This window comes from Malus sylvestris, chromosome 8 (genome assembly GCF_916048215.2).
Source record: "Malus sylvestris chromosome 8, drMalSylv7.2, whole genome shotgun sequence".
NCBI lineage: Eukaryota > Viridiplantae > Streptophyta > Magnoliopsida > Rosales > Rosaceae > Malus > Malus sylvestris.
In genome coordinates, this window is record NC_062267.1 from 9,036,688 (window position 1) to 9,055,864 (window position 19,177).

At 41.3% G+C, this 19,177-nt stretch overlaps 3 protein-coding genes across 12 annotated transcripts; 1 reads left to right on the top strand and 2 right to left on the bottom strand.

Moving 5' to 3' along the window:
- Positions 1 to 114: 114 nt before the first annotated feature.
- Positions 115 to 8,131, bottom strand: LOC126632584 (endoribonuclease YBEY, chloroplastic-like). Its single transcript, XM_050303013.1, has 12 exons — positions 7,702 to 8,131; positions 3,779 to 3,814; positions 3,425 to 3,676; positions 3,240 to 3,335; positions 2,919 to 3,090; positions 2,487 to 2,587; positions 2,221 to 2,313; positions 1,661 to 1,732; positions 1,462 to 1,581; positions 1,308 to 1,358; positions 872 to 1,060; positions 115 to 545 (listed from the first exon to the last, which is right to left on the bottom strand). The coding sequence occupies exons 3-12, from the start codon at positions 3,602 to 3,604 to the stop codon at positions 378 to 380; spliced, it is 1,242 nt and encodes a 413-aa protein (XP_050158970.1). The 5' UTR covers positions 3,605 to 3,676; positions 3,779 to 3,814; positions 7,702 to 8,131; the 3' UTR covers positions 115 to 377.
- A 751-nt stretch (positions 8,132 to 8,882) lies between these two features.
- On the top strand, positions 8,883 to 14,945 carry LOC126632581 (nuclear poly(A) polymerase 4-like). Of its 9 annotated transcripts, none has more exons than XR_007626746.1 (12): positions 8,883 to 9,296; positions 9,404 to 9,481; positions 10,163 to 10,270; positions 11,162 to 11,224; positions 11,366 to 11,527; positions 11,830 to 11,943; positions 12,023 to 12,085; positions 12,188 to 12,517; positions 12,600 to 12,764; positions 12,846 to 14,079; positions 14,319 to 14,392; positions 14,480 to 14,945. XR_007626746.1 is itself a non-coding variant. In XM_050303008.1 (10 exons), exons 1-10 carry the CDS (start codon positions 9,165 to 9,167, stop codon positions 13,680 to 13,682), a joined length of 2,052 nt encoding a protein of 683 aa, XP_050158965.1. In that variant the 5' UTR covers positions 8,883 to 9,164; the 3' UTR covers positions 13,683 to 14,945. The 9 variants fall into 9 exon arrangements, 2 of the variants coding, with proteins under 2 accessions (XP_050158965.1, XP_050158967.1); XR_007626750.1 differs by having other exon boundaries at positions 12,846 to 14,073; XR_007626745.1 differs by having other exon boundaries at positions 12,846 to 14,392.
- Positions 14,946 to 15,014: 69 nt separating this feature from the next.
- Positions 15,015 to 18,481, bottom strand: LOC126632580 (receptor-like protein kinase HSL1). Of its 2 annotated transcripts, XM_050303006.1 has the most exons (3): positions 15,770 to 18,481; positions 15,262 to 15,692; positions 15,015 to 15,182 (listed from the first exon to the last, which is right to left on the bottom strand). In XM_050303006.1, exons 1-3 carry the CDS (start codon positions 18,390 to 18,392, stop codon positions 15,168 to 15,170), a joined length of 3,069 nt encoding a protein of 1,022 aa, XP_050158963.1. In that variant the 5' UTR covers positions 18,393 to 18,481; the 3' UTR covers positions 15,015 to 15,167. The 2 variants fall into 2 exon arrangements, with proteins under 2 accessions (XP_050158963.1, XP_050158964.1); XM_050303007.1 differs by having other exon boundaries at positions 15,015 to 15,692.
- Positions 18,482 to 19,177: the final 696 nt, after the last annotated feature.

Sequence of the window (19,177 nt, forward strand, 5' to 3'; positions counted from 1 at the left end):
AGGACCGTCCAACGAGGCCTTAGTTGAGACGAGTGCCTCTTAATCTCATTAAAGCTAGTCTTTGTGGGTAACAAACACGAGACTACAATATTAATTAAGTCCAGTGAAACTTAGTGAAGACAAACATTTGCACTCTTATCTAATTCACACTCCACGAACAAACTAAAACCTCTCAGTTACAATTCATTGTCCATGAATGACAATCTTTTCTTTTCCATCTTTGGCAAAAATTATTGACAAGTGTTGTGGATGGAGGAATGACTCCACGTACAAATACAATTGACCTCAGTAGCAATTTCGCAGGTTGGATATCGGTAGAGAAGCTCACAATTATTAAGCTATGTCTGTATTCCGGTTCCTCTGTCTTGAAGAGAAGCTCACAATGCATACCGGTATATTGCATCAGCTACGCCGTTTTCGTCGTTGCTGAGACCAATTACGTTAGCCACAGTTTTTGTCTTCTCCACTCCGTTACCAAGAGCAATGCCTAAACAAGCCAGCTCAAGCATCTCGATATCATTTTCCCCATCGCCAATAGCCATGATCTGAAAAAACAAATTAAAAGAATCGATCAGGAATGGAAACGATATTTGTATGCAAACAAGAAGTAAATAAAGTCAATGACAGTGGCCTTATCATCCACCAACATCGCCAACTTGTGTCGGTTGGTTAAACATACTGTTTGAACTATTCTTGGAACAACGCATACTGCTTATCATGGTAAGAACGATGCAGTGAAATATCAAATACCCCTTTTCAATCTGTGGTGATAATCCTTGTGCCGGTCAAGTTGAGGAACATGAACAACTCCCATTAAAACAAGAAAAACGCTAAAAAAAAGGAGATAGGAGAACAGCTTTGTTGTCCATACCTCTTTTGGAGTGATTCCCAAATGATCGAGCAGCATGCTCACTCCACTTCCTTTTGAGGTTCCAGGGGGAACAATTTCAAGCATGTCAGGCACGGTTTGAACAACTCTGGCACCATCTCCATTTGCTTCTGACCAGTATGGCCTCATAGCAGTTGTTACTCCCTCAGCAGTGTCCATGAAGACTAGTTTCTGTATATTGAGGCGTGCGACATTACAAGAACTGAAAGAAGCAAGAACTATAGGATATTAATTCAATCAAAATTTTACAAATGAGACCAAGTGTATGAACTGGAGACGCTAGACAATGGATTTCTGACTAAAACCTCAATCTTTTATGAATCAATAGAAATTAAGAGCAAAACACTAAGCTTAATATTTTTTTTTTCTCTTTGTTAGAGAGGATGGGGACAGTATTGTTCCTCCTTGAGGGCCGTACCTGTATACCAGCAGCAGCCATGAGATGCTCAACTGAAGGCATGATCTCCGCCTGTAAATGAATACTTTCCATGTAAGTTATATAAAATGGCGCAAAATGAAACCTCAGCCAGTAAGCTATTATTTATGACCATGATGAAACAAACTTTTGGCACCTTTTGCTCGTGATAAACAGTATGCATGGAATCAACAAGTGGGTGATCATAAAGGGATAAGCAATGATCCTTGGTGAATGTTATAAGAGGAACCTCATTTTCCAGAGAGTAACGACATGCCTGCACATAAACATCTGGTCTTTTATTTCATTACAAGCCAATGAATAATATATTCATGCACGCCTCACCAAACTATTACCTCTCTGCATACATCTGTATCCAAATTCCTTCTAAAAATTTCCCGACCTTGTGTACCATAAACAAGCAATCCCTGGAATCAAGTTGAGGCAGACGATAAGGACAAAATGTATTAATATCAACTCGAGCCGGACAAAAAACAGTCCTAAGAGGGAGAGATGATAAAGGTAACAACCATTGAGAATTTTGTTTCTTAAAAGCTTGACCAACCATTACAGATATCAAGTCATTCATAAGATACTTGAGGTGGTGGAATTTACATAAGTTTGGTGACAGACGAAGAGTATGTAAATGTTTAAGAGGGAACAGGAATGGATATCACGGTTCCCTCTATTGTCCTTATCAAGCTTACAAAAGAGAGTACCACATGTAGATTGAGGGCAGATAAAAGTGAGAAAATTATTTCATGTGTGAGATATAACCAAAGCAACTTAAAACGTTAAGATAGCAGTTCTCTGGACAGGAGTAAGCATGCTTCTATCAAGTGAAGACAATTCCATGTTCATCACACATAACTTGGCAGCAAGCTTGAGATGAAATTTTCAAAGGAAAAAAGAGAACCTGCAAGAAAACCCCAGGAGAAAATTCTGAAACAATGCCATCTTTTCCAGTTAAATCTACCCCCTTAAAAACGCGAATCACAGCTGGCCGAGCCTGTTCCAAAGAGCTGTCAACAATTAGAAGATTTTTTTAATCAACACAATTCAACAATCAAGAATCATGTACCAAGAAACACTGACCAACAGTAGAACACCAGAATAAGTAAAATTTATAATACATTTCTACAATGTCTCCTGCTGATAATGAACAGAAAATGAGATTCTTACTTTTCCGGTTGCTATCACTATTTTCACAGCCCTTGATGAGGCCTCTTTCATAGCCTTGACATTTGTTGAGCTCAGTTGGCTTTTGCTGTTGAGAAGGGTGCCTTGTATATCAAGATAAAACAATATAAAAACAGTCGGTGCAAGGCTACAAACCTACAAGCTAAGTAAAATAAAATACAGGCGTATGACACAATAAGCCCAAACTTGCCATCCATATCACTGAATATATATCTGAACATTTGCTTATAGTATTGAGGGCTTCCTTCTTTCTTTCTGTCTTTAACAACTCAGATGTAAGATTATCTCATCACAAAGTTTAACCAAGCAAATTGCGGCTACAGATTGAATGAAGAGTTTAATGATTAACAAATAAAATAATTTCCATAAAATAAGGATGTAAAAGTGAAGCTGTAGAAAGATAAGGTTTACCACCTAGTTTGAGCCCATCGGAATGGGTCGCAGCATCATATGCACTCTGAATTAACCCTTTTCCCTTCCACCCAAGACTCTTTAAGGGAAGATCCTCCTCCTCCTCCTCCATTTCCACTTCAGTGTCTTCACTAACCTTGTGATCAAATCCTAACAGATGTAACAATCCATGTACCTACAGGAGGGTTTAGTAATTATAGTTATCAAACTACGACCGAAAGTTACAAATTCAAATTCCTTAATATCTGAAGACCACACATTTGTTCGAAGAAGCATAAGTTCAAGAAGCGTATAACACACTAATAATAATGTTCTTAAACCAACCATGAGAATGCGCATCTTGTCAAGAAGCATATGGCCTCTTTGCTCCGCTTGTCTTGCCACTGTCTCAACAGAAATCACAATGTCCACCAACATAAGCTTCAAACCATACAATGTACTAATAATGCATGCTTTCACTCTAATAAAGAAAACGATATAAATTATCGAACGAGCTAGTACAGTAGTACCATGGGAAGCTTAAGATCAGGGACGTGTTGGGACATGGAAATAACATCAGTAGCATTGTCCTCCGCTCTCCACTCCTTATTAAGTTTCCCGATAAACTCGTTATAGCAAAGAAGCACCGAAAGCTCCACACTTTCATATCCCGCAACACCGCCTATAGCATTGTCCCTTGTTTTATACATTGAATCTTTCAGCCAATCAAACGCTAGCTTCACTGCCACCGGAGCATCCAGCCGGAGCAGTTCCACAATTCTCTGCAATTTTCAAACTCCATTTCACTTCAGCCAATCAGCTATACTGGTATTACGTAAGAGACATTTATACAAACAGTTGGTGATAGACTGATAGTTACATACCAAGATTTCGGGATCGTTCAAAGCTTCTTGGATAGAAATACTTGTTAAGGATACAATAGGACCACCAACTAAGCCCATATCTGATTAAAAAGATTTCTTATCTGTTAAGATATAGTTGATAGAGTAGGTGGTTGTATCTATATATATTGTATTGTACATAGTCTGAATATAATGAAAATCATTCTATTCAATCCTCTCTCTCTCTAAAATTCTTTCTCTTTCTATCTCTAATTGTTCTCTCAAAGAATCATGAGTTTCTACATGGTATCTTCGCCGTTGTCTACCGACTTCGATCCACCGCTTCCATCTTCTTGAATTTTCTCACCTCTTTCTCTTCTCCCAAACAGATCTTCTCTGCCCTAATTTCTTCAATTTCTTGAAATTCTTGAATTTTTCTTCTCTACTCTTCTGGATGGCTGCGACCTCTTCTTCTCCGGCTGCTTCATCAGGTTCTCATGTCGACGGTCCAAATTTGTCAGCTCAATCTCTCTCTTCGATTATCGTTCAGAACATTACTGGTATGGTGGCGACGAAACTCACTCGTCACAATTACATCACCTGGCGTAGTCTCTTCCTCCCTGTTCTGAAGCGATTCAAGCTTTTAGGGCTTGTCAATGGCACTGATGTGTGTCCTTCTCCGTTTGTGCTTGATTCTTCCGGCGCTCAAATTCCTAATCCGGTGTATGAAACTTGGTGTGAACGCGATCAACTCTTGATGATTTGGATCAATTCGACTTTATCTGAAGATCTCCTTCCTTTGACGGTTGGCATGGATGATTCCAAGTCTCTCTGGCAGTCTCTTGAACGTCGTTTTTCTGGTGCTTCTCGTACTCATATTCACAGCTTACGCTCGAAGATCCAAACAATTCAGAAAGGTGACTCCTCGATGACGGATTACCTCAACTCTCTCAAGGAGATCTCTGATAAACTTGCAGCGGCTGGCGATCCGATTTCTGAATCCGATCTTGTTGCCTACATCCTTTCTGGTCTTTCTGATGAGTATGATTCCTTCGTTGACTCTATTGAAACAAGAACTGAGGTTATCAACACTGATGAACTTCATGGATTACTTCTTGGTAAGGAAATTTCTCTTCAGAAACGAAAGACCAGAGCCTCTTCTTCATCATCTGCACCATTTCACGCCTATACGGCTCAACAAGGATCTTCTGGTATCAACTCTTACCGAGGTAATTCTCGAGGTCGCTTTCAGAATCGTAATCGCTATCATAACAATCGCACGTTTGGAGGCAATCGTCATACTCCTAACAATTCTAGTGGTCTGCTTGGCTCGGGTCCAAATTCAAGATCTACAGGATTTGGTCAGCACAATGGATTTGGTCAGCACAATAATACCTCTTACTCTGGTCGGTTTCTTCAGTGTCAGTTATGCCTCAAATCTGGTCATGAAGCTCTCAATTGTGAGAAGCTCTCTCAGTTTGCATCTCAATGATCTCATCCTGGACCTCCTCTTGGTATGACCGCTTCTACTTCTCCTCCACCAAGCTATTGGTTAACTGATAGTGGTGCTTCTCATCATGTAACTCCGGATCCTGCTTCTCTCAATTCTGCCATTCCCTACACTGGCAATGATCAACTCTTTGTTGGTAATGGTAAAGGTCTGTGTATCTCTCACACTGGATCTGCTTTAATTCGCACTATGAATGCTACATTTCGACTTAATGATGTGTTGTTAGTTCCCAAAGCTTCACATAACTTGTTATCTGTTTACAAGTTTGTTTGTGATAATTGGGCTTCTCTGACTTTTGATCCGTTTGGGTTATATATCAAGGACCTAAGTACTGGGAAGATGCTCTTCCAGGGCCCCTGTGAAGGTGGCTTATATCCTTTCTACTGGGATGCATCCAATGGAATCTCAGGCATTGCTCTCTCTCCTCATGCATTGATGATTACTAAAGCGGATGCTCATGTCTGGCATCAACGCCTCGGTCATCCGTCGAGTCTAGTTTTTCATAATGTTGTGAATAAACACCAACTACCTGTGATTGGTTCTGTTAACACAGATTCTATTTGTACTGCTTGTAAGTTGGGAAAGGCCTCTAAACTACCCTTTTCCATTTTGCCGTGTACTTCAAATAGGCCATTTCATTTACTCCATACTGATGTTTGGGGTCCTTCTCCCACTTCCTCCTGTACTGGTTATAAATACTATCTCATTGTAGTAGATGATTACACGAAATACAGCTGGTTATATCCATTGTTCTATAAGTCTGATGTTTGCTCTGTCTTCAAGACTTTTGTACACAAAGTTCAAACCTTTTTCGATTGTAAAATACAATGTTTACGGTCTGATTCTGGTGGTGAATTTTTAAGCAAGGAATTTCAGGGGTTTCTTAATGCACAAGGGATCACACATCAATTAAGTTGCCCTCATACCCCTGAACAAAATGGGTGTGCCGAAAGGAAACATCGCCATGTTGTCGAAATGGGCAGGACTCTTCTTTTTCAGAGTGGTTTGGAACCAAAATTCTGGGTAGAAGCTTTTCACACTGCTGTGTACCTCATCAACCGCCTGCCACCTCAAGCTTCTTCAGTTAGTCCTTGGGAGAAACTATTTCAAGCGCCTCATAAGTATCATAATTTGAAGGCTTTTGGTTGTGCTTGCTATCCTTGGTTGCAGCCCTACTCATCGCATAAACTGGATACCAAGAGCAAACTGTGTGTATTTTTGGGATATAGTCTTCATCATAGTGGTTACAGATGCTTTGATCCTGTGGCTAATAAGTTGTATGTCTCTCGACATGTTACATTTGATGAACACTTATTTCCGTTCAAGACTGGGTTGTTCTCAGGTTCTCCTCTGTCTTCTGATGCTTCTCCTCCAAGTACTGTTCCTGCCCCTATACCTCTGACTATTCCTGTTTCTTCTTCCCCAAGTACAGTTCAGTTGGCACATCCCGACAGTGTTTTACAACCATCTTCTACCTCTTCACCCTCTGCTGCTTCTTCCTCTCCTCTTCCCTGTCCTATACCAGCGGGTTCCTCCCCTACTCCCACACCTACTCCTCTTAATCTTCATCCAATGACTACAAGGGCTAAAGCTGGAATTCACAAGCCGAAGGTTTTCACTGCTACTAAACACTCTCTTCCTGCTTCTGTTGATTCCATTACTTGTCTTCCTCCAACCCCTACCACATTTTTACAAGCTTCCAAGCATCTGCACTGGCTGGCTGCCATGGAGGCCGAGTTTCAAGCCTTGCAGCATACTGGGACTTGGGATCTAGTTCCTTTTCAGCCTGCCTTGAATTTAGTCGGTTGCAAATGGGTTTTTAAAGTCAAGCATAGACCAGATGGTTCAATAGAACGGTATAAGGCTAGGCTGGTGGCTAAAGGGTTCCATCAACAAGAGGGCCTCGATTTTACTGAGACCTTCAGTCCAGTTGCTAAACCAACTACCATTCGCATTTTACTGTCCATTGCAGTTTCCTATGACTGGTTCATTCATCAGCTTGATGTCAGTAATGCATTCTTGCATGGTACTTTAAAAGAGGATGTCTACATGATCTAGCCCCCTGGTTTTGTTGACTCCAACTACCCTCACCATGTGTGTAAACTCAAGCGTTCTCTCTATGGTTTAAAACAGGCCCCTCGGGCCTGGTATGAAGCCTTTTACAAAGCTATTTTGTCCTTGGGATTCTTGGCTTCTTCCTCTGATACCAGCTTGTTTATCAAAAAGGATTCTACCATCACCTTCATCTTAGTCTATGTCGACGACATTATCATCACCGGGAGCTCTACCTCTGTCTGCACTTCCATCATTTCTCAATTACAAACTATGTTTCCTGTCAAGGATTTGGGTGATCTTCACTACTTTTTGGGAATTGAGGTGCACAGATCTGCTACAGGACTCTTTCTTCACCAGTCTAAATATGCTATTGACTTGTTAAAGAATCATGAGTTTCTACAATACTGACATCGAGCTCGAGCTCCTTCTCCTTGCTTTTCAGGGACCGCCGCCGAACCTTTTCTTTCGCCTTTCTGCGAACTGCAGTTTCGTCCTTTTAACAGTGGCGGTCTGGCTGCACACCTCCATTTGTCTCCGAGCGTCAAGTGAAGTCTCCGGCCAAATACCTATGATACGGAGGCCTCAATGCGGTGTGTTTTTGGAGTGGAGATTAAACCCGGCGCAGATGGAAACGATGAGCTGGAAATTAGGGCGGCGCGTGGGATGTAACGCGCCATTAGAGCGGCGGAGGAGGGGAAGTAGTGGGTGGAGGCGCATGTATCTAGGCGTCCGGAGCTCTTGAGGCAATGTGAGTGCGGTGATTGGTTAGTCGCTTCCCGCTTTGTGAATAGCAAACGGACAGCGACAGTGACGTTACCGGCTAAACATATTTTTTTTCTTATAAAAACTTTTGAATCGTTTTTTTTTTAATACAAATGTCACCCAAATGTTATCATTTTTATGAAATTAGCGGCTAAAAGATTGTTTTCCACAATTAACCCCCGAAACTTTGTTTTTTATCGAACTCCCAAACTTTACAATGGTTTAGGTGTAAAGTCATTCTCGTTATTTTTCGTGACTAGAATAAACTAGAATCGTTTTTTGGCTACCAAATTTTTTTTTTTAAATTTATTATTATTAAGCAGAAAGATCCAAAATTATTACAATAATTAAAAAAATATATCTTCAAACTCGTAACTCATGGTATTAACCCAACCCTATTCACCAAAGTTTTGTAAGAGTAGCAAATGTGGCATGTTGAATGGGAAGGTCAGAGGCTAGGGCTACAAGATAGGTTGATGGCAATTCACTGCATTACTTCCCAAGTCTGCAATGGACAACTGCTCGATTTGAAGCGAGACTTCGAAGATGGACGCCGTTGAAGACAGATAAATTGGAGGGAGTGAGGGTGGAGGAAGATTAGAGAATTTAAGGGAATGAGTAAATTGATGTGTTGTAAACTTTACAGATTAAATTGATAGATTTTAACTTTATGAACTACTTTTGATAAAATAAAAAAAAATATTGTCAGAAACCATTTGTGATAAAATAATAAAATCTATGAAGTGAAATAAATCAAAATTTTGAGAGTTTAATGTAATTTTAATAAACGGAACAGACTAGCTGGACGTAACGTGCGCAGGGTCTTTAATTTAATCTATTCCGCATCCGATCGAACCCTAACCGTCTCTACCGCCACTTCTGAATCCTCTCTCTCATTGCCCAATTCTGATCGCTCTCACTCTCTCCCGTCTCCTCCACCAACCAATTAGATTTCCGATTCTCCTCCGCCGACGAATTAGGGTTCCGATTGTTTCAGCAGCTCACACTCTCTTCTCGAATTGCCTTCTAAACCCCAGTTTCCTAAACAATTTCTTCAATTAGGTTCGATAAATACTCAATCTTGATAGTTCGAGTGCTGAAATGGCGGGTTCTGAGGATCCAGTGGCCTCTTCCCCGGCTGAGCAGCCGCCAAAGCACTACGGCACCACCAGGCCAATCTTCCTTTCCGGTCCTACCGAGTATGATCTTCAACGAAATGTCGAACTCGAAAAGGTACATGGATGCGTACATAAATCTGTTTTATGATGCTAAAGATTGGTTATTTTTAGTTGGCTTGATTTGCAAGTTGCTATTTTTATCTGTTCTATTGATTTTGGTAGTACTTGATTGATTCGGGACTTTACGAGAGTAAAGACGAGGCTGCGAAGAGAGAAGAGGTTCTTGGTCGCATTGATCAGGTATATAGTTCACTGTTCTATTGTTGGCATATCAGTGATGTGACCCTTATGTTTACAATGGAAGTCTTTTTTTCTGATGATTTTGGGAATGACTAAGAATTTTATCACAATTGGCGGGTCGATTTAAGGCATTACCAGTGTAGGGTTGTTCTGTGCATACTGTCAGTTGTGTGTGACCTAAAGGCCTCATTTGATGCTTAGGATTGCCTTGCCTTGGCTTGGCTTGGACAACTGACTAAATTCAATTAATGTTGAATGAAAATTTGGATGCCAACTTGCATATTCTGTCCAAGTGATGGAAGAAGATGGAGAAATCATGAAGAAAACTTATCCCTCCTAATCCCCACAAAAATGGTAGGATTGAAAGGGACAAGTTTTCTTCATGACTTCTCGATCATATCCACTTGGACAAAATATGCAAATTGACATCTATATTTCTATTCAACATTCTTTGAATCTAGTTGATTGTCCAAGCCAATCCTAGACATCAAATGAGCCCAAAATTTTATTATTTGGTTCCCTTTGGATTCTTAGCTTATGTTTACCATTACTGTCGTCATTGATACGCCATGTGGTATATCAAACTTCTATAGATTTGAAGGCTTGCATTTTGCTTCGGTTGGATTGTATTTTCGTTCAATGAGGTTACCAATGGTTATACTGAGTTTATTTTTACTGTAGATTGTGAAAGGCTGGGTGAAGCAGTTGACAATTGAAAGAGGCTACACGGATCAGATGGTGGAGGACGCGAATGCTGTCATTTTTACTTTTGGGTCTTATCGTCTTGGGGTAAATATCAGTTCCAACGATTACTTCTAGTAGTAGTGCAACATCAATTTCTTTTGCTTTGTATAATCATTTTTATAGGTATGTTATGTTTGAATTCGTAGTGGATCCACAGTTGATTATTTTTCCCTCTAAGTAACACTGTTTACAAGTACCTTGTAACTCATGTTGTTCTTATATGGTGGGGGATACAATTTTATCTCTGGAGTTTCACGAACAGATTTGGGTTATGATCTAGAATGGTATGCTATCCGTTTTTGGTGATTTGATTTGCCACTCATATGCTTGGATGTGGCAAGCAAGGATCCATGCTTTGTAATGAAAAAACTGGTACATGTCAATTAGCCAAGGATAATGCTGATATTAAAATCTACTGGACGGTTCACATTTATAATGAAACCTTATAAGAATAACAAGCCCCTATTAGGACTTTGTTCATTGAAAATGATGCCATTGCCAGTGGATGTGATCATGCAAACATATAAAATATCAGAGGATCATCAATGCTTCAGTCTATGAGAACAGTTAGTTCCACCAAGGTGAACAACTCCTATGTGATCAGTCTTATTTGTTCATTGAAATTGATGCCATTGCCAGTGGATGTGATCATGCAAACATATAAAACACCTGAGGATCATCAGAAGCATCTATGACAACAGTTAGTTCCACAACAGTGAACAACTCCTATGTGATCAGTCTTATTTTAGAATTTGCTGCTGTTGTGATTGTTTACTCAACTTTACTTTATTAGATGTTATTGTACATACCTAACTTTGTTCTTGCTTTGATTGTATTGTCCAACTACTGAGTGCGGAACTTTTTACGCTACTTGTGCCCAGTAGCATTATGGCCATGGTACCTGTATTATTATTGATGTATTTATTTCTGTGACAGGTTCATGGGCCTGGAGCTGACATAGACACTTTGTGTGTTGGGCCATCATATGTGAATCGAGAGGTGATTTATGCATACATTTTCATATGTATAGTCCCGATTCTTTCTTAATTTGTTTGACCAGAATTGTGACCGATTCTTTCTTAATTTGTTCGACCAGAATTGTTACCTGCTGCTCTACCTCACACTTGACTATTTCTGCAGGAAGATTTCTTTATTATATTGCATGGTATCCTTGCTGAATTGGAAGAGGTTACTGAACTTCAACCAGTTCCTGATGCTCATGTCCCCGTCATGAAATTCAAGTTCCAGGGAATATCAATAGATCTTTTGTATGCAAGCATCTCTCTTTTGGTTGTTCCAGAAGTGAGTACAGAACACATATTCTTAAAATCTATTGCTATTTGTTCTGTTTATCCATTTCATTGTGTTTCATGACCATATGACCATATATGAAAAACTATTTCCGAGCCAATGTAATTTTTCTCTTGCATCCTTCCTCACTTGTTTTGTCAGCTGGGCCATCTAAGGTTCTGGTACTAGTGTGGAAAATCGGTTTATTACTAACATTTGAAGATGCATACACTGCTACCATGATAGAGATAACAAAGAGTGATCCTGGTGTTCTCTATGATATTGATGTGGTGTTGGAACATGCTTGTCAACAGGATGTAGACATCTCATATGGATCTGTGCTATATGATGTTGATGAGCAAACTGTTCGAAGTCTGAACGGCTGCAGGGTTGCAGATCAAATTCTTAAACTTGTCCCCAATGTTGAGGTTGATCACGTCTTATCTCTTGCCCTGGTTTATTTTGTGGTTTAATTGACTCAAGGTGTGACACTCTATTTAACTGTAGCACTTCCGGACGACACTCAGATGTTTGAAGTTTTGGGCTAAAAGACGTGGTGTTTATTCAAATGTAAGTTTTGCTGTGTTCAGAGCTGTTCAGAATTTCATTATTAATAACTCATTATTTTTACACTTATGAAATGTCGTAATTTTTTTTTTCTATTGTGTGTAGGTTACTGGATTCCTTGGTGGTGTAAATTGGGCTATCTTAGTTGCTCGGATATGCCAGCTTTATCCCAATGCAATTCCTAGCGTGTTGGTTTCCAAATTTTTCAGAGTGTATACTCAGTGGCGTTGGCCAAATCCTGTAATTTTATGTTCAATTGAAGAGAATGAACTTGGGTTCCCTACATGGGACCCTCGTAGAAACCCTCGGGACCGCCTTCATCATATGCCAATAATAACTCCTGCATACCCTTGCATGAACTCTAGTTACAATGTCTCAGTAAGTACTTTACGTGTTATAGCGGAGCAGTTTGACCATGGTAATAGGATATGTGAGGTGAGAGCATGAATTGAATATTTTATGCGTTGGCTGGTTTTATTTCATTATTGATTGCCTTTGCCCTTTGGTTTTATTACAGGAGATTGAGCTGAATAAGGCCCAGTGGAGTGCTCTCTTTGAACCTTATCTCTTCTTTGAGGCATACAAAAATTATCTACAAGTGGACATAGTTGCAGCTGATGTTGATGACTTGCTGACGTGGAAGGGATGGGTGGAATCCCGGTTTAGACAGCTTACCCTGAAGGTAAACGGTTTCTTCTGGAGTTGTTTTGAAAGCTTTTATTGTGGTTTTCCTCTTAATGTTTTGCATTTTATCTCCGTGCAGATAGAGCGAGACACAAAAGGGATGCTGCAGTGCCATCCATATCCTAAGGAATATGTCGACGTATCCAAGCCATGCCCGCACTGTGCTTTCTTTATGGGTTTGCAGAGGAAAGAGGGAGTGAGAGGTAAAGAAGGTCAGCAATTTGATATACGTGGAACAGTCGATGAGTTCAGGGAAGGAATAAACATGTACATGTTCTGGAAACCTGGGATGGATATATATGTTTCTCATGTTCGCCGGAAGCAGCTTCCTCCCTTTGTTTTCCCCGATGGGTGTAAGCGGCCTCGATTATCAATGCATGTAAGTCAGCAGGACGAAAGAACTTATGAAGATTCTGCAGGTTGTAGTTCTGGGTCTGCGGAAAGACATACCAGGAGGAAAATTGATCATAAAACAGAGGATGTGAGGGCAATCAAACTCGAGAAGCAGACATCTGTTAGTTCACAATTGATGGAGTCTGTGGCCCCAGAAAGTAGTACAGGTGGAGCACCTGATACCAGCTTCAGTAACAGCATTAGGTTAGAGTGTCTGGCAACTGGAGATGCAGAAAAGAAATCTGATAGTAGATTGCCTGTTGAACAGTTAGAGAGTGAAAGGGGAAGTGTTGGAAACGTGAGAATGGTTGATAATGTTGTGCACGAATCCAATACTATAAGCGAGTGCACATCTATGCATGTTCCTGAATTCCCCAAAGTCAGAAATGAGGTCAAGCCTTCACAAGAGGATTATGAGGTAAAACCATCTGAACAGTTGGAGAAACCTCTTCCCTGGAAGGAGCTGGTAATTCCATGTGCAGCTTCTATCTCAGAGTCCAAGGAAACATGTGAGATGACCTAAATAAGTACAGAATTGGAAATGTGACATTGGCTGAATGCAGACTTTGGAGGCTGGCTCTACTGGAAGACTACTGAATTGGACAGCAGATGCTATTGATGTTGACCAAGAACTAGTCAAACCATGTAGTCGGAAGACGGGGGTGGAGAATGCTGAATGTGCATTGGGGTCACTTCTATCACTCATAAACTCAATTGCAAAGTGAGTTACTTGATTTGTGAACTCTGGATTAGGAAATGTACCAGATGGAAGTGAGAAAACTGAAAGTTCTGGAGAAGATGGTGGGAGAAGGGGATATTTGCAGGATGATTCACTTTTGGAATTGCCAGAGTTGCTTGGGAAATGGTGCTTTATAAATGCGAATAGGGTATTTCAAAATGCCTTGTCAGAAGAGGTTAAGGTTTTAACATAAACTCTCCTATACATGTTTTCTCTATTTTCCTTTTTTTAGCACAGACAATGTCTTTAACTGGTGCATATTGTGGTGGCAGGTTCTGCACCACTATACGTGATTTGTTCCCAGTAACTGTGCTTAATACCTTACAAGTTTTGTGTACCCTTCGTGTTTATCTCATCTCTTTTCTCCAACACATTTTTAGGAACCTGAAAAGTCTTTTTATTCTCGATCTTGCATTGTAGAGCCAGCTGTAGCAATCGGGAGTACCGTCAATTTTGAAGATGGAGCTAGGTCAGGATCTATGCAGAGGCCAACAGTAAGGCATGCATTTGCAACTCATAATATTTTTTAAACAAACCATTATATTTTTATACTGGCCTGTTTGGTGGCTCTTTTGCAACAGGTGAAATCTGAGGTCATTGGAATGACCTTTCAACTTTCGGCAACAAATCATTGATGGTGGAATCTCACTTTTCCAAGGAAAAAAAGGTAGCACAAGGGTAAGTGCCATTTTAACTGGTGGATTTCATTACGGTTTCAAGGTGTGTGATGCCTTTCCAAAGTAGTGTGGAAGTTTCATCCGTGCAAAACAGAATGCCGCATGGCTTGGTATCTTCGGCTTCAATGTGGCCTGCTAAAGTTAAGCACCATGAATTCATGAAAAAGTGTCATTGCAGTCGCCAAGAACCCTGTTATTTGAGCTGTATAGATTTGTATGGAAGTCACTTTTATCAGGGCAAGAGTTCATCAAGAACTGAGCTGAGCAGGCTGTGAGGGGTTTTGCTTTCTTATTGTCTATATATAAATTAAACACTCATCAAACTTCTGGAGTTTGTACAACCCGCCATTGTAATACAGATTTTTAGCAATTCTCCCTCTCTCTCTCTCTCTCTCTCTCTCTCTCTCTCTCTCTCTCTCTCTCTCTCTCTCTCTCTGTGTGGAAATAAAAGCTCGATTTTGTCACAATATCGAAACAGCAGTACCAAGTGAACATTTTGCAAAACTGAGACTAAGAAGCTTATGACTCCAAAAGTGTTTACAATGCTTCCCGTCTCTTATGTATAAAGCTATACTGATCTTGAAAGTTGAAACTAGTTGGAAATTCGATATGGAACCCCTACCGATGCTTTCCCGCCGGCATATATTCGCGGCGAGATTTCTTCTCAATTATTATGTACATTACACACTGTAAACTAAGCTATCGTCCACCTCTTTACCGCGTTTGTAACTGGAAAGGTAGGTGGCAGTGCTGAGGAGGGGAGAAACATCAAAGTCACTTCCCACCTTTCTCACTTCAAAACCTTCCGACGGACCATGGCCGCGAAGAATGTGCAGAACTTCCTTCATTGAAGGACGAGTTGAAGGTAATGTGCTGGTGCAGATGAGTCCTAGTTTTAGCACGGTGGTCATCTCTTCCAAGTAACACGGTTTTGCGATCTGCCCATCGAGGGCATCAGTTATGGTCTTTCCCTCGCTGTATTCCCGCCATGCCCATTCTGCTAGGCCCGTATGCTCATCTCCGCAGTTGGGTTCTCTCCCGGTTGTTAGTTCCAGGAGTACAACCCCGAAGCTGTAGACGTCTATCTTTTCGTTGATTTGCGTTGTATAAGAATACTCTGAAAAGCAAAATGTCATACAATGTAAGCAATGTCCGAAATATATGAATGCTAAACAGAACAATTTAAGCTCTTACCTGGTGCCATGTAGCCGAAGGAGCCTGCGATAGCGGACATTGTGTGATGATCTCCGTCCTTGGAAAAAATCTTTGCCAGTCCAAAATCTGCTATTCGAGCCTTGAATTCAGAATCCAACAAGATATTGCTGGACTTCACATCACGATGAATTATTGGCGGAGAGCAGTCATGGTGCATGTAACACAAGCCTTGTGCAGCCCCTATCGCAATCTGCAACCTCATCGGCCAGTCCAAAACGATGTGATTAGCCACACCCAGCCCTGATGCTGGCCTTCTCCTCTTCCCATGTAGCCACTTATCGAGGCTCTGATTTGCCATGTACTCGTACACAAGAAGCTTGGAATTGTCACTTGAAATGCAGCACCACAACTTAACAATGTTTGAATGGCGAATTGTCCCCAGTATCTCAACCTCAGCATTGAATTCTTTCTCAAGCCTCTCATCCAATCTGTTACTGTTACAAATCCTTTTCACCGCGACATATTCACCCGGGCAGTTGGTGCTAACCTGATAAACATTCCCTGAACCTCCACTTCCAATGAGATTGGTATCCGTCAAACTCGCCAACACGTTGAACTCTGTGAGATTCAATCTGTGGAATGAGGTGAGCTTCCATGTTGCCAAGTCCTGACCGCGCTTTCTCCTCCGGTAGTCTCTGACCACGAAAAAGGTCAATAGAACACTAACAAGGAACACCGCGATGGAAAGGACTAGAATCATGGCAAGGACTTTCGAGGACAGCTTGTGGGAGACACGGACTTTGGTGTAACAACCGGGAAGGTTAAGAACTGGACTATTGGCGCAAAGATTCGAATTGTTCAAGAAACTGTTTCCATACGCGAGATTATCAAACACATCTGGGATTTTGCCGGAAAGCTTGTTGGAAGACAAGTTAAGAGAACTGAGCCTCAAGCTGCCGAACTCAGCTGGGATTTCGCCTGTGAATTGGTTCCCGGACAAGTCCAAGTATAGCAGGTTAGGCAAAGAACCAATGGCTGCTGGAATGTGGCCCGAAAGCGCATTTATTGAGAGGTTCAAAGTATTCAAGGATTCCCATGAGATGATCTGAGATGGTAATTCGCCCGAAAATTGATTCCCGTCAAGCAGCAGAGTGTTCAGCTCAGAAAGACTAGTCAGTTCAACTGGGATTTTCCCCGAAAACAGATTTCCGCTCGCCTTAAAAACAACCAAACGTTCCCAGGACGAAACTTGAACCGGAATCTCACCGGAAAATCTGTTGTTGCTAATCTCCAGTCTCGATAGGTTCCAAGCCAGCTTGCTGGCGGGAAGCTGACCCGAAAACAAATTGTCACTCAGCATCAAACTCGACAGAGTTAGTCCGGTCCAAACTCCTAAAGGAATCTCACCCGAAAAACGGTTGTGGTAGACCTTCAGTGACCGCAAAGAATCACAATTTCCAAGCCCTTTCGGCAACTCTCCGGTAAGATTATTAGAGAAGGCAACAGCTCTTTGCAAAACTCCTCCGCTGCATAATTGTTCCGGCAGAGAGCCGCTCAGCTGATTCCCGGATACATCAAAAGCTTCGAGCTTCGAGTGAAGGCCTAATTCCGGCGGCAAGGTCCCGTTCAACATGTTCTTAAAGACCTGAAATACCCTCATCGCCGGAATTAGGCCTAAACTCTCCGGAATCCCACCCGTTAATTGATTCGAAAAAAGATTCAAAACAGTCAGATTCTTTATCTTCCCAAAATCTTGTGGGATCGAGCCGCTCAAATTGTTCGTAGACAGATCAATCTGAGATAACTTCAACGCCTCGACAGCCGGCGGAATCTCCCCTGAAAATTTGTTGTTAAAGAGAAACAAGTCGCTCAAATTCTTCAACAAAAACAACCCACCTGGAATCTTCCCTTCCAGATTGTTCCTCGCAAGATTCAAGTTCTCGAGGCTCGAGAGACCTGAAAAACTCTCCGGAATCTCTCCGATCAAGTTCGTATCCATCATCCACAAGCTCTTCAGCTTCTTCAAATTCCCGAACTCCGTTGGGATGCTGGCCGCAGCCAATTTTCCGTTATAAGGCATCTCGAATATTTCGAGATTTGACAAGTTCCCGATCTCCCGCGGAACACTCCCGTTGAACAGATTCGAATAAAGCCTGAGTGTCCTCAGCTCCGTCAGCCGGCCGATGGCCGCAGGAATGTTGCCGGAAAAATTGTTTCCTCCGAGGTCCAAGTACTTAAGAGACGGCGACATCCGGTAGATATCGGGGGGAATTGGGCCGACAAAGTAGTTCTGCGAGAGGTCAAGGACTTCGAGATTCGAGCAGTTGTAGAGAAATTTCGGGAACTCGCCTGGAATGTAATTCCAGGCGAGGTGGAGCTCTGCGAGGCTTGGGAGCTCGCAGACGGCCTCCGGGATTCTCTCCGTGATGTTTACATCGGGGAGGGAGAGCCCAGTGACCATGCCGTTTGTGCAGTTGATCCCCGGCCACTCGCACGGTGAGGAGGAGGAGTTCCACGATTGGATGGACGGTGGATTTCCCCATTGCGCTTTGATCTTGAGGAGGATTGACTGCTCTGTGGATTGTGAAATTACGATCAAGGGTAGGGAGATGAGGAGGAAGAGGAGAAGGGAGGATGGGAGTGGCAGGGGTGTTTTCGACATTTCATGTGGCTTAGTTCGTTTGCTCCGGTTGGGTGTTTTACCGGGAAAATGTGGGAGAGGCAACTGCTGCTATTCAAACTTGGTTGGGTTGGACCGCGGGATTATATGCGTTTCTGCGTGTAGAAATGCCACCCACAATGGCCAAAATTACATTATGCCACAGACATTGATTTAATGATAATAATTGTGTTGTTTTAGTCAACTTAGAGGTTTATTTTGACACGCATCAAGTGGAGCTATTAAGTAAACCTGACAACGAGTCGTGTTCGTCTCCTTTTTTTTTTTTTTTGTCATATCCGTTATTTTAACGTGTCTTATCATGTTAAATTGGTTATTTTAACTGGTTATTAACAGATGATCAGATAACGATCCAATTTGTTAACGAGTCATGTTGTTTTGTGTCAAGTTAACGGGTTGTACAATAAATTGTCATGTTTAATGTCTAGATCTGACAAACAATATCTCATCATGTTCTTAATGGGTGATCCGATAATGACCCGATTTGTGAATGTGTTCTTAATGAGCCACCTAATAACGACCCGAATCGTTAACAAGTTGACTCAAAACCTGTTATTTTTGTGTCGTTTCGTGTCGAATTAACAGATCATGTAAAAAATTTCCAAACCTACTAATAATCATATGTTTAGGGAGAAATTGAAAAAAAAAAAAATTATTTGGTATGTTTTAATTTTCATATGGTCTTGTTTTAATTTTCTTGTCTCTTGTCTAAGGAAAATATGGATCGTTTAACAATATTAAGTAATAAAGCAAAATCTAGGGGCTGC